The 15,422-nt window shown below is 52.3% G+C and overlaps 1 protein-coding gene across 2 annotated transcripts in view; it reads right to left on the minus strand.

Moving 5' to 3' along the window:
* The window catches only part of Acsbg1 (acyl-CoA synthetase bubblegum family member 1), a 38,293-nt gene that overhangs the window by 21,608 nt on the left and 1,263 nt on the right, over nucleotides 1-15,422 (minus strand). The window contains exons 1-5 of one of the 2 annotated variants that reach the window (XM_070042791.1): nucleotides 11,373-11,441; nucleotides 11,066-11,133; nucleotides 10,020-10,117; nucleotides 6,881-6,979; nucleotides 5,888-5,988 (exon numbers count right to left, since the gene is read on the minus strand). In XM_070042791.1, the coding sequence (XP_069898892.1) occupies nucleotides 5,888-5,988; nucleotides 6,881-6,979; nucleotides 10,020-10,069 (250 nt within the window). In that variant the 5' untranslated portion in view covers nucleotides 10,070-10,117; nucleotides 11,066-11,133; nucleotides 11,373-11,441. Of the gene's footprint in view, nucleotides 1-5,887; nucleotides 5,989-6,880; nucleotides 6,980-10,019; nucleotides 10,118-11,065; nucleotides 11,134-11,372; nucleotides 11,442-15,422 lie in introns of those variants that run through there. The other variant, XM_070042790.1, reaches the window with a different exon arrangement.

The following is a 15,422-nucleotide window of genomic DNA, read 5'->3' on the forward strand; positions in this document are numbered from 1 at the left end:
CTCTGGAAGGCTAGCCAGCCCGGATCAGGGGTTTCCTCAGCCTACGTCTTTTCTCCTTCCTTGCTCTTGTAACTCTTGCACACTCTTCCTCTCTCCAGCAGGTTAAGTGTCTGTCATCTAAGCAACACAACTGTAGACGTTTGCCGGCCTGCCAGCCGGTGTGGCTGACACGGTGAGAGCGTGTGCAAGCCTCCAAAGGTAAAGCAGCTACAAGCGAATAGCTCTGCCAGATCTCCATCACTGACAGTGGCTGGTTGGCAAACACACGGGGGACAACTTCTCTCTCTTTTTCCTACCCCTCTTCCCCCAAAAAATCCCATAATGGGAGCAGTTAGATAGCATCCCACAGCAAGCCAGTCCTTTTGTTTGTTTGTTTTGGGACTCAGAAACTCATCCACTCCTGTCCTCTTTCCAGAGTCGGCTCACTTCAGAATGGGGACTGTCAATGTCTCCCTTAAGGCAGAATTCCTCCAGGAGGCTGCTCCAGGCTCCCTTGAGAAATCCTCCCCTCTCCCCTCTTCCCTCCCCTGCAGCCCTATCCAATTGCTCAAACATTCACCCACAGCGCCTTCCCTTCCCTGCGTGCCTCCTCCCTGCAAAGATGTCACAGGAATTTAAAAGTGCTGTCTCCTCCCCCTCGAAACCTGTTTGGCCGCCTCACCTCCCCCAGTTCTCCCTGCAGGTCCTGGAGACTAACACCTAGCAAGAGACACAGGCCACGTGTGGGTCTTTAGACAATCCCCACTCCTCCATCAAGCTTACTCCCGCTTCACCCCGCTAGGTGCTCAGAGGTCAATTCATAAGCTAGTGTGCCTCGTGACCAAAATTACTTAAGCACAGTCTGTTAAATTCTGTTTGTCCTTGGCAGCTTTGCCTTGTAATGTGTTTGGTGTCACCCGTTTCCTAGCATTAACCATGTAGTTCTAAACTTACGGTGGGTTTTCTTTCTTTCTTTCTTTCTTTCTTTCTTTCTTTCTTTCTTTCCTTTCTTTTCTTTCTTTCCTTCCTTCCTTTCTTCCTTTCTTTCTTCCTTTCTTCCTTTCCTTTCTTTCTTTCTTTCTTTCTTCCTTACCTAAGCACACCTTAAAACTTTTGTGGACAAGTATGTGTATGTGTGTGTCTGTGTATGTGTACATGTTCAAAGTACTCTCATTGTAATCCATAGAAACTGTCATCCTGGTGTGAGAAAAAGTAATCTTTTTTTTTGTTGTTGTTGGTCATGGGGCTTGAATTCTGGGCCTGAATGCTGTCCTCAGGATGGAGCTCTAACCACTTGAGCCACTGTGCCACTTCCAGTTTTCTGAGTGGTTTATTGGAGGTAAGGGTCTCATGGACTTTCCTGCCCAGACTGGCTTTGAACCATGATCCTCAGATCTCAGCCTCCTGAGTAGCTAGAATTAGGTATAGGCCACAGGTGCCCAGCTTAATCTTTTCTTTTTTCTTTTTTTTTTTTTGGGTCCGGTTGTGGGGCCTAAACTCTGGGCCTGGGCGCTGTCCCTCAGCTCTTCAGCTCAAGGCTAGCGCTTTACCACTTGAGCCACAGTGCCACTTCCAGCTTTTTTCTTTTTGCTTATGTGGTGCTGAGGAATCGAACCCAGGGCCTCATGCATGCAAGGCATGCGCTCTACCACTGAGCCACCTTCCCAGCCCCCAGCTTAATCTTTTCTATTTTTGGTACTGCTATGTCCTGAAATTATTTGTTCCTTCACTGCAATTGTATTATCTGTGCTGCTTGTGACCAGCAGTTATGTGAGGACAGTAAATCTTAATGTGAAAGGAGTTAGAAGTGAGACCCAGACCTGTTCCTAGCCAGCTGTGATCGAGAAAAAATGAAAACCTTCTTTCTCTTTCTTTTTTTCTCTTTCTTCCTTTCTTTCTTTCTCTTTGCTCCTCTTTCTTTCTTTCTTTCTTTCTTTCTTTCTTTCTTTCTTTCTTTCTTTCTTTCTTTCTTTCTTTCTTTCTTTCCTTTCTTTCTTTCTGCCAGTCCTGGGGCTTGAACTCAAGGCCTGGGTGCTGTCCCTGAGCTTCCTTTTTTGCTCAAGACTAGCACTCTACCACTTGAACCAGCGTGCCACCTCTGGCTTTTTCTGTGTAGGTGTTACTGAGGAATCAAACCCAAGCTTCCTTTATGCTAGGCAAGCACTATCACTAAGCCACATTCCCAGTCCCCCAAAACCTTTCTAACATTGGTAATCAATTATACTTAGCGTGTGAGCCTACTCCCTGGATGAGGAGAGCTTGGATTGGGATGAATCCCTGGCTAGCTGCTCTGTCCTGAGGCGGCCTGACTGTGCAATGTCTTCAGGCAGTTCTGAGATAACCTGACTCCACAGGCCACAGTGAATAAAAGGAAAGTTTTGTAAGAGTTAATCCAGATTAATACCCTGCTGTAAAAATAGCATCTCATTCTTTCTGTCCAGCTATAAAAGTAATTGTTAAACCAAAGTTCACTTCATTGTTCATTTATGTGAAAGTCTTTCAAATGAACACCTTCTAACTAGAATGCCATTTTCCCCTGGTGTTTTTTTTTTTTTTGTCAGTTATGGGGCCTGAACTCCGGGCCTGGGCGCTGTCCCTCAGCTCTTCAGCTCAAGGCTAGCGCTCTACCACTTGAGCCACAGCACCACTTCCGGCTTTTTCTGCTCATGTGGTGCTGAGGAATCTAACCCAGGGCCTTATCATACAAGGCAAGCACTCTACCACTGAGCCACCTTCCCAGCCTCCCCTGTTTAATGTCTGTTTCCCAAGTATGTAAACCACCTATGTAAACTGCCTTGGACACAGAGTACAACTGTTTCAATCTTAATTTGTGTCCTAAAGCGCTCTGTTCATTAAAAACTGACTAGATTGTTTAATCAGTGGCTCTTTTAAAACTCTCATGTCTACTGACTTTATCATTACAGATTTCTACCCTCTGAAGCATTTAATTAGATCCACTGAGGGATAAATAACTCTTGCAAGTATTTATCAGTCAATTCTTAGCAAATTCCAGGTAAGCCCTGCTTAATAATTATTTCTATTAATCATGTTGTTCCTTCACTTGGAGTAAAGGGGCTGTTGGCAAAGGCTCCTTTGATTTGAGGAAGGGCTGAGGTTTGAAGCCAGCTAGGGCAGAAAAGTCCCTGTGAGACTCTTATCTCTAATTAAACAGCCAAAAGCTGGAAGTGGCACTGGCTCAAAATGAGTGCTAGAAGAGCAAAAGAGCTCAGGGACAGCACCTAGGCCCTGAGTTCAAGCCCCAGGGCTGACAAAAGGGATCCCAGCAAGAAGCAGACACCCCCAGGACAAAGCTTGTCCTAGTGACCAGAGCCCATCCAGAGGCAGATAAGAAAGGATGGTGTCACATCCTAAATTGAGTCAATTGCCCTTGAGAGATCAAAAGAAAATAGTTTATAAGCATGCCCATCTAATGTCCATGCCTGTCTACCTTCTAACTGAACATGAACTTACATACCTGCCTTTGTTATAGCCCAGACATCTATAGTCCAGTTACAAGAAGTGATCAAGGGCTCCTACCAGGCCCTTGGCCACTCCGATCCACCCCAGCTTCTGACTGGTTAGTCTTTTTTTTTTTTTTTTTGGCCAGTCCTGGGGCTTGAACTCAGGGCCTACACTGTTCCTGAGCTTCTCTATGCTAAAGGCTAGCACTCTACCACTTGAGCCACAGCACTACTTCTGGCTTTTTCCATTTATGTGCTACTGAGGAATTGAACCCAGGGCTTCATGCATGCTAGGTAAGCACTCTACCACTAAGCAACATTCCCAGTCCTCTAACTAGTCCACCATGCTCTCCCCTACCCAGTCACCAGAAACCCTAGACACTCCCTTTCTGCACCTTGTCAGCCTTTTGTCTGATTTCAACTTAATGAGAGGAACATCTCAATAGCTAATGGGAATCGCTCCAGAGGACATCCGGTAGGATTCCCTCTCACCATGGTACCCCTGGCTGGCTCTTCTATTGGGACCCTTAACAGTCCCCCTTCTTGGACTCAGTTTTCTCAGCCTTTTTCAAAAGTTTCCCTTTGACAGGAATGACAGCACTCACTCAGGACACTACTTGGGAACAAGTCAAGGCCATCCTATTACCGCAGGCAACCGGAGGCTTGCTTACACTGCCCTGCCTGCCCAGCGCAGTCAGGGACCCTGAAGACCCCAGCCCCAGTCGCTCCCCGGTGCCCTCATGTCAGCAGGAAGTAGCCACAAAAGACCACAACAGGCTGGGAAGGTGGCTCAGTGGTAGAGTGCTTGCCTCGCATGCATGAGGCCCTGGGTTCGATTCCTCAACACCACATAAACAGAAAAGGCCGGAAGTGGCCCGGTGGGTCAAGTGGTAGAGTGCTCGCCTTGATCTGAAGAGCTGAAAGACAGTGCCCAGACCCTGAGTTCAAGCCTGTGACCGACCAAAAAAAAAAAAGACCACAATATCCCGCAACTTTTTATACCCCTTCACGGTGTCAAATGACAGGACTCTGCTTTGTTCTCATAACCACCCTGTCCTGGGGACCCCTCCTGGCTTTCAGGAAAACTTCACCCCAGCCTTCTCTGAAAGCCCAGGACTGCTGATGTCAGGAGGAAACTCCTACCAGTAAGCCCCAAAAGGGACAGTTTGCACCGTGGATCCCAAACAGGACCGTTCAGAAGACAAATCCCCAACAGGATGAGACAAAGAAATTCCAAAGGAAAGTCTGACCTCTTCCCTGATCTCCTCTTCCTGCCTGATCACTTTATGTATCCAAAGATCCTATACGAAGGACCTGCCTCTCCTTTCTCGGCCCAATCATTTTAAGCAGCCAAAGATGAGATATGAAGAGTGACAGTCCCCCCTCTCCCTGCTCCATTATCCCAGATGCATACGGGTGCCACCCCAAACCCCAGGCATGCATGGATGTGTGTGCAGGCAGGGCGGTCCGCATAAGCCCAGCCGTCAACAGTCCATTGTGGCCCCCACCTCCAACCTAACAGCATCTTCATTAACCTCTACCTCCCTGCTCAGACCCCCCATAAGCCCGACCCCAGCCCCACCCCCTCGCACATCTCCAATGCCATGGGAAGGCTGCTGCTCCTTGCTGCTCTATCTCAATAAACAGTCCACCTGTTTCCTTCCTTTCTCCTCTATTTCCCAACACCCAGGCCCTGAGTTTGAGGCCCATGACCAACAAAAATAAAGGTCTGGGAACCAGCCAGAGGCCCCAGAGCATGCTGGGAAATCAGTCCTGGCTTTGGGGGGGCTCCAGGCAGCCCAGCCCTGTTCAGAGACTCTCGCCCCCATGTGACTGTCTCGGTGATGCTGTACCCGGGGGAGGGGGAGCCCATGAAGGCTGCTGGGACCCCCACCCTGGCCCGTGGAGTGTCTGGGGTCCCTGGATGCTCCCCCTTTTCCCAGATTCTCCTGTCCCCGTCTCTCAACCAGCCTAGAGGGAACATAAGAGGTCAGGGAAAAGATGCTCCACAATGGTGAATGTGCACCCCTTGATCTGAGCAGACTCTGTGGCTGCCCCTGGGCATCTCCGAGAAAGACCAAGTTCACATCATGTACAAGACAAACCTCAGCATCACATTCATCTGAGTGGAAGGTCACGGCGGGAGAAACATGGCGTTCTGACCTCCAAGACCAACTCCCCCAGCAGCTCCCTTCTCCCGCCCCATGCCCAAGGGAACCCCAACTCAACACACCCGGCCGGGCTTCTCTGGGCCTCTTCCTGTCTCTCCCAGCTCCGGCCTCCAAGGGGCGGGGGATCTGCCCCTCCCCCAGCCTGGCCCTGAGGGTGGCTGTGGGGGCCATGAGTGTTTGGGGGGGTTCCTGAGTGTGTGAACACAGCAAATTTCCCACCTGCTCCTCCCTCCACCCCCCAAATTCCCAGTCCCTCCCCACCCCACCCCAGCTCACCGGAATAATCCAACTGGCCATCCTTAGCTTTCTCTGAGGCTGAGAGTTGGGGGCCATGGTTGAGGAGCTCCTTGGAGATCGTCTGCCTCTCGGTCTGAGAGCTGGTGAAGAATGGGGTGAACATGGATTTGAACATGTTGCACAACCTAGATTCCGGTCCCCCTGGCTCAGCACGTGGATGCCACCAGGGGGCGCTCACGGGATGACCCCCCCCCACTCCCCCAAGGGCAGAGGAAGAGGAGACCACTTCTGCCCTTCAAGAGTTAATCCCCCCCAGTCTGCCCTCCCCACGCCCCCATAAGTTTCAAGCGTTGGTGGTAAAGCAATCAGGTTGTACTGGGGTTTGATTTGCTGTGTGAGCCTGGGCAAGTTTCTGTCTCTCTCTGAGCTTTGGTTGCTCCCACCTGGTCAAGGGCGGTGGCTGGGGTCTGGCACTGGGGAACTGGAGTCACCTTTGGCCTTGGTTGTTTGAGTCAGAGCCCCATCCCCCCGCCCCTCAGTCCTCACATCCTCTGGCATTAGCTTAGAAATTCAGAGTAAGCCGGGTGCTGTAGCTCACGCCTGTCATCCCAGCCACTCAGGAGGCTGAGATCAGAGGATCTTGGTTCGAAGCCCAGCAGGGCAGGAAAGTCTGTGAGGCTCCAATCTCCAATGAAGCACCAAAAAGCTGGAAGTAGAAGCATGACTCAAGTGCTAGAGGGCCAACCTTGCGCAGAAGAAGGCTCAGAAACAAGTGCACAGGCCCCGAGTTCGAGCTGGTGCTCGTGAGCCACAGTTCCACTTCCAGCTTTTTGCTGGTTCCTTACAGATAAAAGAGTCTTATGGGCTTTTCTACCCAGGCTGGCTGTGAATCATGATCCTTAGCTCTCTGCTTCCTGCATAGCTAGGATTACAGGTGTGCACTGGGGCGCTGGGCCTTGGCTTTCATTTTGATCCAGGCTGTCAGTCAGGGGTGGGGCTAACCCCAGTCCCCGCCCACTTCCAGTGAATTACCTGTGGCGGACATTCAGCCTTACTCCTTGATGATACTGCAGCTGCAAACTAAGTTTTCCAATACACCCAGGCCCACCTGGCAGCCGGCTGCCTATGAATCTGAGACAAATTTTAAAGCAAAAGACATCAGGATTTAGGAAGGGAGGGAGGGAGGAGGGAGAAGTGAAAGGAATGTGATGGATGAGCAGGTGGAGCCCCGCCCAGCAGCTGGACCAATCTGTTACCATGGAAACCTAGAAGGGGTGGGGAGGGGGAAAGCAAAGCCCGCTTCTGGATGAGCTTGGCTTGGGGTCAGAGATGGGGTGGGAGGGAGGGGGGGGTGCTGAAGTCCCCAGACACTCCCCTCCTGATACTTCTGGTAGAAGCTGTCTTCCCAACCCCAGAGGGAACAAAGAAGATTGTTCTGGAAGCACAGAGCCCCTGAGATCTCAGGCCCTGGCAAGATGAATGAAGAGACCCTCAAACTCGCAGGCGCTGGGTTCTACAAAGATGCTTGTCTCCCCCTCCCCAACCACATAAACCCCCACAAAGATGGGGGGCCCGGGATCTCTCCCTAGATCACAGATGGCCAGGACTCCCAGAGGCATTTGAAAACACCAGGCCTATGTGAGCCACCCCTAAAATTACAAACTAGCCAGACAGCCGTCCCTCTGACGTTCACCGCTTCTCTGCGGCCGCAAGTCATTTACTTGGCATCCACCGGCTCCCGTTCCTAAAATAATACACAGCCAGGAAAAGCAGCTCGGGCCTGTTCACACGGGGGCCACCCCACGCAGCTGCCAGAGGTGCCAGACGTGACTTGAAAAGTTCAGAATCTTGAAACGATCTTCATTTGCTCTGTGTACCTTGCTGAAAAGGTTTGGGGGAGCTGATTAAGAGGAAATTGAAGTCCAATTCGCGATCAAGTTCCATTTCAATCTCTCTCTCTCTTGCTGGTCCTGGGGCTTGAGCTCAGGGTCTCATTCTTGGCTTTTGCTGCTCAAGGCTGGTGCTCTACCCCCTTGAGCCACAGCTCCCCCACTTCTGGCTTCTTTTTTTTTTTTTGGTACTTCATTCGAGATGAGAGTCTCACAGATCTTTCTGCCTGGGTGGCCTCTAAACCATGATCTTCAGATCTCAGCCTTCTGGGTAGCTGGGATTACAGGCGTGAGTCTGTGTCGGGCCTGCAGCAATTGAGTCCCTCTGAAGGGTGTATTGGCAGCTTAGCATGCATGAACTTCCCTGTATCGAGTTGCACTCACACAACAGGACTGGGGGGGGGGAGCGGATTCCACTCTCCCCTTTTCCCCCTCCCCTCACCCCGGTTTCTGGTTTGCCATACAGAAGTGACTCTGATTACATTCCGGCTGGCATGGTCTCTGCCTCGATGTCCCCATGGTGCTGGCTGTTTGTTAATTCGTTTAATCCTTTGCGAGGTCGTGAGTTCATAGGGAAGTACCACATTTGCCAGTGTCAGGGTGTTCCTTCCTAGCAAGTGTTCTCTGGTTCATGCTTGGCTGGGTCTTTGATTTTTCTTTATTTATTTCTGGTAGGAATAGATGAGTGCACCACGCTTGTTAAACTCAGCCAAGTTCAGATATGAGAGCTCCCAAAACATGACTGATTCGACCTTCCAAAAGGCACCCATGCCGGGACCAGGTTTAGTAGAGCATACCTGTAGTCCCAGAACTTCTGAAATAGAGGACTGCACATTGGAAGCCACTCTGGACTCCGCAGTGAGAAGAGCTTACATCAACAAAACACGTGCCAACGAGGGAGTTGTAGCGCACAGGTGTAGTCCCTGCTGAGTATGCCTAAGGCCTGGCAGCCCTGCTGACAAACAAGGCCACTGGCTCACATTCTCCAAGTGCTCTGCTCTTCTTCTCCAGCCATCCAGAATGACCCAGCAGTGACCCCGACAGAAGTGCTGGGATTAATGTCATCTGCATCCTCACCAGTCCCTCCCAGGTGATAAATATTTTGATTCTTGTCCTTCTGGAAAATTATATACCAGCCAGAAATCAGACTCTAAGAGATGGCAGGTGCCTGGAGGGAGGAAGTCACCTTAATTAATAACAGGATGGCCATAGCTGGGGGCTGTGGCAAGAGTGGTCGAGCACCTACTGCACCAGTATGAGGCCCTGGGTTCAAGTCCCAACACTGCGAAAAGAAAGCCAGATCATAACAAAAGCCCGAGGAGGCCCACTTCCGTCTGCCTTTGGAATTCCAAGGAGAAAGAAGGTGCTAGAAGTTAAAAAGTCAGCCTGCCTTCACCCTTTTTCTTTTCTTTTTCTTTCTTTTTTTGTGTGTACAGACACTAGAGCTTCAACTCACACTCCTCCCTGGATTTTTTGCTCAAGCCTCTCTACCACTCGGGCCACCACTCCATGAACTGTTTTGGCTTTGTTTTGTTTTTGCTGGTGGACTGGAGATGGGACTCTCTCGGAGTTTGCTTGTCCCGGGGCTGCCTTTGAACCGCAATCCTCCAGATCTCAGCCTCCTGAGACGCTGGGATTACAGGCGTGCGCTTCGATGCCTGGCGTCCCCTCGTTATGTGAACAGGGCTCCTTGTCTTGTTTAACTTGTCACAAAAACCAAGCCTTCGGCACCTGCCCAACAGGTGCAAGGAGCAAGAAAGCCCAGACATGTTTCTGCAACTGCTATGAGAGTATGAGAAGCAGGGGGGAGGGGTAGGGGAGGGGGAGGGGGCGAACCTACGCCCCACCTTTCTCTGAGCCATCTCCCTCCCTCCTCCTGCCTTGCTGGGCGGCCTCCTTTGTCCCCCTCAATACCATCTCCACATCCCAGAAGCCCCTTTAGGATTTCCCCTGCCCTCCCTCCTCCCCTCCCCACTCAGGCTTGGACTATGGAGGCTATGGAAGGTTCTAGAAGTCCCAGGAAAGCTGGGATTCTCCAGACCTCCCTGGCCTTGCGGCTGCTGTATACAGCAGGTGCTCAATGAAAGTGAGTCCTGGAAACAGCCAGCGTGGACAGCATGGTGCACTGGCTGCGTGTGACTGTGCACACAGCACCGCACTGTCTCTGGAAGTCCCGTCTGGCTGCCTCCATTGGACTCCGAGAGTGGAGGTGCTAGGCTAAGTCCTTCCTGGATAAAGCCCAGGCGGCGGGGCTGCAGAAGGAGGGGCCGTCTTACTCTTACACGGTTCTGAGGATGGAGCCAGCCGACCTGAGCAGCAGCGCGTCCGGCATGGTTTCTGGGGAGGGGGTGAGGGCGGTGGTACTCCCTCTACGAGTTCCCTGGGGGGTGGGGTGGGGAGAAGAACAAGAACTGATCACTGTCCAGGGTGCTGTGTCCTGGGGGACCCCTGGCAGCCCCCAAGAAGCTTGACTCCACCCTGGTGCCCTGCCACAGAGACCTGGTATGGAGTCCCGGCCCAGCTCCCGGCTCCCAGGGGGCCAGCACTGGTCCAGCTGTGTCCCTGGCAGCCAGCCACCACCGCCAGGGCTGCCTTTACCCCCAGCTGCCTCCCCGGAGGCTCCTGCCTGGAGGCTCAGGCCTCCAAGACTAATCAAAGGCTCCAGATTGCTTTGCAGGGCCTCCAACTCGTTCCCCACCTCCCCCCCCATTTCCAGACTACTGTAATTCTCCAAAGAAGGTGTGGTTTAAGTACCTCCCTCTTTCCCCCCCCCCAAAAAAAATCCTCAGGACAATAGCGTTCAATCCTCTAGATCTCATAATCCTGGACCCAGAGATACTCCCCCCCCACACACACACACATCCTGCTCCCTCCACACAAATCAGGGTCCTCCATAGCAGCAACCAAGTCTCCAAGGCTAATTTTGTGTATGTGTGTGCCAATCCTGGGATTTGAACTCAGGGCCTGGGTGCTGAACGTTTGTGCTAAAGGCTCTACCGCTTGAACCACAGCACCCCTTCCAGCTTTTTTTGGGGGGGGGTTAGTTTAATAGAGTTAAGAGTCTCACTAACTTTCCCCTGCCCCAGGCTGACTTCAAACTGCAACACCTCCGATCTCAACCCTCCTGAGTAGCCGGGATTCCAGGCATGAGCTACTGGTGCCTGACTCTAATGTTTTGTTCTTCAATAGACAGACTCTCCTCAAAGATCAAGCTGGGAGCCATCTCTCTCCTGACCCTGTACCCCACTGTGGAGCCCACACAGGTCCCCCAGCAGACCAGGGTGCCCTGAATTGGAGTCCCCCCCCAATACCCCAGGTGCTCACTCACCACCGTCCTGGCTGTCTGGAGAGTCAAGCACAGGATTTCGCATCCCGGCCTCCTGTCTGCTCCCAGGGCTGCAGGAGAAGAACTGGAGCAGCCCGGGCTAGGTAATGTGGCGCCCGCGCATGAATGGGGGCCCGCCCCGCCTGCCTCCGGGCGGCCTGCGAGGTGTGGCCTCAAATACCTCTCACCCAGCTGGCACAGGCCCCAGAGGCCCACCTGGGCGTCTCTTACATAAGGTGGGCGGGACGCGAACCTGGGACCTGTCAGAGCCGGTAGGAGAGGAGGCCGAGATTGGCCTGCGGATATTTACCTGGCTTCCCCCTGGGAACAACCCTGAACCCCAGGGGTGCAGATGGAAGCTGACTTGTTTGTGTCCAAGTGTCTTCTTTTCTTTTACTTAAGCATCTCCAGTACTTTTCTGTCCAGGAGAACTAGGAACTGCGATCCTCCCGATCTCGGCCTCCTCAGGAGCCAGCAAGACGCATGCAAATCACCAAAGCCTGGCTGCATTGTTTTCTTAACTGAGTGTGCCCCTCTCCCTGGTCCTGTAAGCTCAAGTTTCCTTCCTAGTCCTAGTTTTCTAAATGAATTCATCGTGACTGGGACAAGGGCACTCAGTGTTGCAGGGCCAGCCTGAGGCAGAGTCATTTTCCTGTTGATTCATTTTGCAATCCTGGGGTTTGAATCTAGGCTTGTACTTGCTACACCTGCACTCGACTCTCGGGCCACACCCACTGGCCTTTTTGCTTTATTTTTCAGATAAGGATCTCAAGTTGTTTTTGCCTGTAGCCGCCGCAGATCTACCCATCTGTGCCTTCAAACCTAATTGGCAAGCCTTAGCTACGGCTTTCCAAATAGCTGGGACTACAGGTGTGAATCAATACATCCTTCTCATTTGTTGAGATGGGGCTCTTGATTACATTTTGCCTAGGTTGGCTTCAAACACCCCAAACCCCAGTCCTTTTAGAGTGTGTTGTGTGTGTGTGTGTGTGTGTGTGTGTGTGTGTGTGTGTGTGTGCGCGCGCGCATGCGCACGCACGCACCAATCCTGGGGCTTGAACTTAGGGCCTTGTGTTCTTCCTTGGCTTTTCTGCTCAAGGTTGGTGCTCTACCAATTGAACCACACTTTCTACTTCTGGCTTTTTAACTAGTTCATTGGAGATAAATCATATGGATTTTCCGGTCGGGGCTGGCCTCAAACTTTGATCCTCAGATCTCAGCCTCCTGAGTAGCTAGGATGACAGGTGTGAACCACTAGCGCCCTGCTAAATCCTAGCTTTTCTGCATTCGTCATCTCTCTCCCAAAGTCTGGGGAAAATAATATATATTGTGCTGAAGCCACAACGTTAAGTCCTAATTGAGCCATTTTTTGCTTTGTTTTTGCTGCCAGGGCAGAGGCTTGAACTCAGGGCCTTGTGTTTGCGAGACTGGCATTCAACCACTTGGGCCACAACCTTAAACCTGGATCCAGCTTTAATTTTTTCAGATAGTCTCACACTTTTGTTCCCCCTCCCCTCCCCGCAGGGTTCTCAGACCACGTTCCTCCTATGTCTGTCTCTCAAATACAGGGATTACAGAAGTGTGTCACCAGCCTCGGCTCTAATTAAGCTCTTTTTGCACAGTGATGACAGACACAGGTAACACAAATGTCGGGCCTTGCCAGCCCGGGAAGGTGGTGGGAAACACAGCTGACCCAGTTCCCATGTGAGCCCAAGCACCAGGAAATCACCACCCGCCTGTCTCTGGAGCCTTCATTGGACAACTGTGATCCTAGATCAAGAAGATCCGAGATCCTCTCCCATCGGGCCTCGAGTCTCCCCATCTACCCGGTGTGTGGAGTGGCTGTCAGGCCCCAGCTTGGATGGGGTGAGGCCAGGCCAAACTTCCATCTGTACCTGGCCAGGCGCAGGTGCTGATTTAGGTGATTTTCAGCCAGGCAGGAGCCCAAAGCCGGAAGACAGAGACTGGCATTTCTGAGCTTGGCCAGCAGGGGGAGTGGCAGAGCGGAGTTGGGAATTGGCGGCTGAGAACTCTTAATTCCCCTGTTGGGAATCTAGAAAGTGAGTGCTTATCACTGAGTCCCTGCAGAGTACTGTTCCACTTGCTTTGTAGACACTGACTCTGCTTTCCCAGAAGCTAGTGGGGCACCAGCCCCATTTGACGATGGAGCCCAGAGAGATGAAGGACATTGCTAAACCTCCCCCAGATAGTGAGGGTGGGTTTGTGTTTGGGTGCCAGGGCCTGGTGCTCTTATCAATGAATTACACCCAGCCCCAAGAATGCAGATCCTCGCCCCCAGCACCGAGTTTGAACTCAGGACCTCCCACTCTCCTTTGGCTTCCTTGATTTTGCAGCTGATGCTCTACCACTTGAGCCACACCTCCAGTCTGGCATTTTGACTGATGAATTGGAGATGCAGTTTAGTGGATTTGCCTGAGCTGAAGAGCTGAGGGACAGCGCCCAGGCCCAGAGTTCACCAGGACCAACACACACACACAACACACACACACACACACACACACACACTGTGAAAAAAAGGGCTGGAGGCGGGGCTCAAGCGGAAGAACACCATCCTAGCAAGTATAAGACGACCCTGGGGTTCAATCTCTTGACTCAGCAATGTGGCTGCTAAGTACCTGCCCGAGAGAGAGTCACAGCAGCTTTGTTCCCAGTGTCTAAATGAGAAATATCTATGTCCATCCGCTGGGGAGGGGCCCCATGCCCCATGCCACTTAGTGGAATATTACGCAGCCATGAAAGGAACGCAGTACTGATCTACAACCCAACACAGACTGTGAAAATGTGCCCAGGGATCTGTGATCACCAAGCTAAGTGCTAAGTGAGCATGTGCTCAGTGATTGCTGCTAAGCCAGAACGGATCAGATTTGTGATATAAACTATAAAGCCCTGGAAACACAAAGGTCTCTGGGACTGGGGGTTGTGGGGAACAGAAAGGGACAACTAACTGCTATTGTTTTTTCTTTTACTTTTTGTGCTGGTCTTGGGGCTTGAACTCAGGGCCTGGGTGCTGTTTCTTAGTTTAGTTGCTTTTGCTTTTTTGTTTGCTTTTTCCATTCAAGGCTGGTGCTCTACCACTTAGGCCACATCTTCACTTCCGGCTTTTTGCCGGTGGGTTGGAGCTAAGTCTCTCCTTGCCCTGGCTGGCTTCAAACCATGCTCCTCAGATCTCAGCCTCCTGAGTAGCTGGGATGACAGGCGTGAGCCACAGTACTCGGCTCTGAAATTCATTTCCTTCCCACAATCTCGGGGACTCAGTACCCCACATTCAGGCAAGAGCCACTCCCTTTTGCAGCCTGCCTGGCTAAAGCATCCTAGTTTCCAGAACATTCCGCCTGCCCGGGCCTCCACCTGGGAAAGCTGTCCCCGAGAGGGGCCTTGTGGTGGCCTTTAGCTGCCTCGTGTCCTGTCCCCGTTTCCTGGGCTTTTAGGGGGGTTCCACTCTGCACCCACTCTTTGGCAGGCAGTGTGAAGGGGAGGAATGGACAGTCCACCCATCCCAATGCCAGCCTGTGTCTCCCCATCATGAAGTCTGCCCCCCACAAACCAAGCCAAGCCCCTGCCCCAAGCCTCCACCGCCCCTCAGGTACTTTCTGGACCCCCACTCTGCCTCCTCTTCCTCAGCCCTTCCTCGTGGGGCCTCAGGATTGGCCAGGTCTGGTGGCTGCATGGCCACGGAGTGCCCTGGCTTGTGCGACCTGGAGCCTGGTGCTGGAGCAGGGTCTCAGGGACCTAGGGGCGTCTCCCATGGCCTTCCAGATGATTCTTTCACTCAGCTCCCGCCCCTGGGGAGCGGGCTGAGGGCACCCCTCAACTCTGGCCAGCAGTTTCCCCTCTTCTCCCACCTTGGCTGCCCTACCCGCCCCCCTCCTTCCCCCAGAGCTCAGGGAGAGGGGGGGACTTTCTCAGGGGACACGACCGGGGCAGAAAGATCTGGAGGATCACAGTTCCAAGCCAGAAAAGTCTAAGAGATCACCACCAAACACACGACCTGACTTACATAACTGTAACCCATCTGTATATCACCTTTATCATTAAAAATAACAACTTGGAGGGGAGGAAATCACCAGCAAAAAGCAGGGCTGGAGGCCTGATTCAAGTGGTAGAGCGCCAGCTGAGCAGGATGCCAGGCCCCAAGTCAAGCTCCCATGCTACGCCCCTCCTCCCCCAAAAAGCCAAATTCATTGGGTTGTTTATCTTCCCTTGGTCCCCACTGAGGAGAGAACTGAGAGGCTTGAGGGCTTGTTTTGGGGTGACCCCGTGAGCATCTTGTGGGGGGTGTGGGCTGGCTTGTCGCCTGTTATCCAAGGCCCAGAGCAGACCCAGAAGTCAGGCCAGCTCC

The sequence above is a fragment of the Dipodomys merriami genome, unplaced genomic scaffold (genome assembly GCF_024711535.1).
Source record: "Dipodomys merriami isolate MVZ:Mamm:240054 unplaced genomic scaffold, mDipMer1.0.p SCAF_33, whole genome shotgun sequence".
Taxonomy (NCBI): Eukaryota; Metazoa; Chordata; class Mammalia; order Rodentia; family Heteromyidae; genus Dipodomys; species Dipodomys merriami.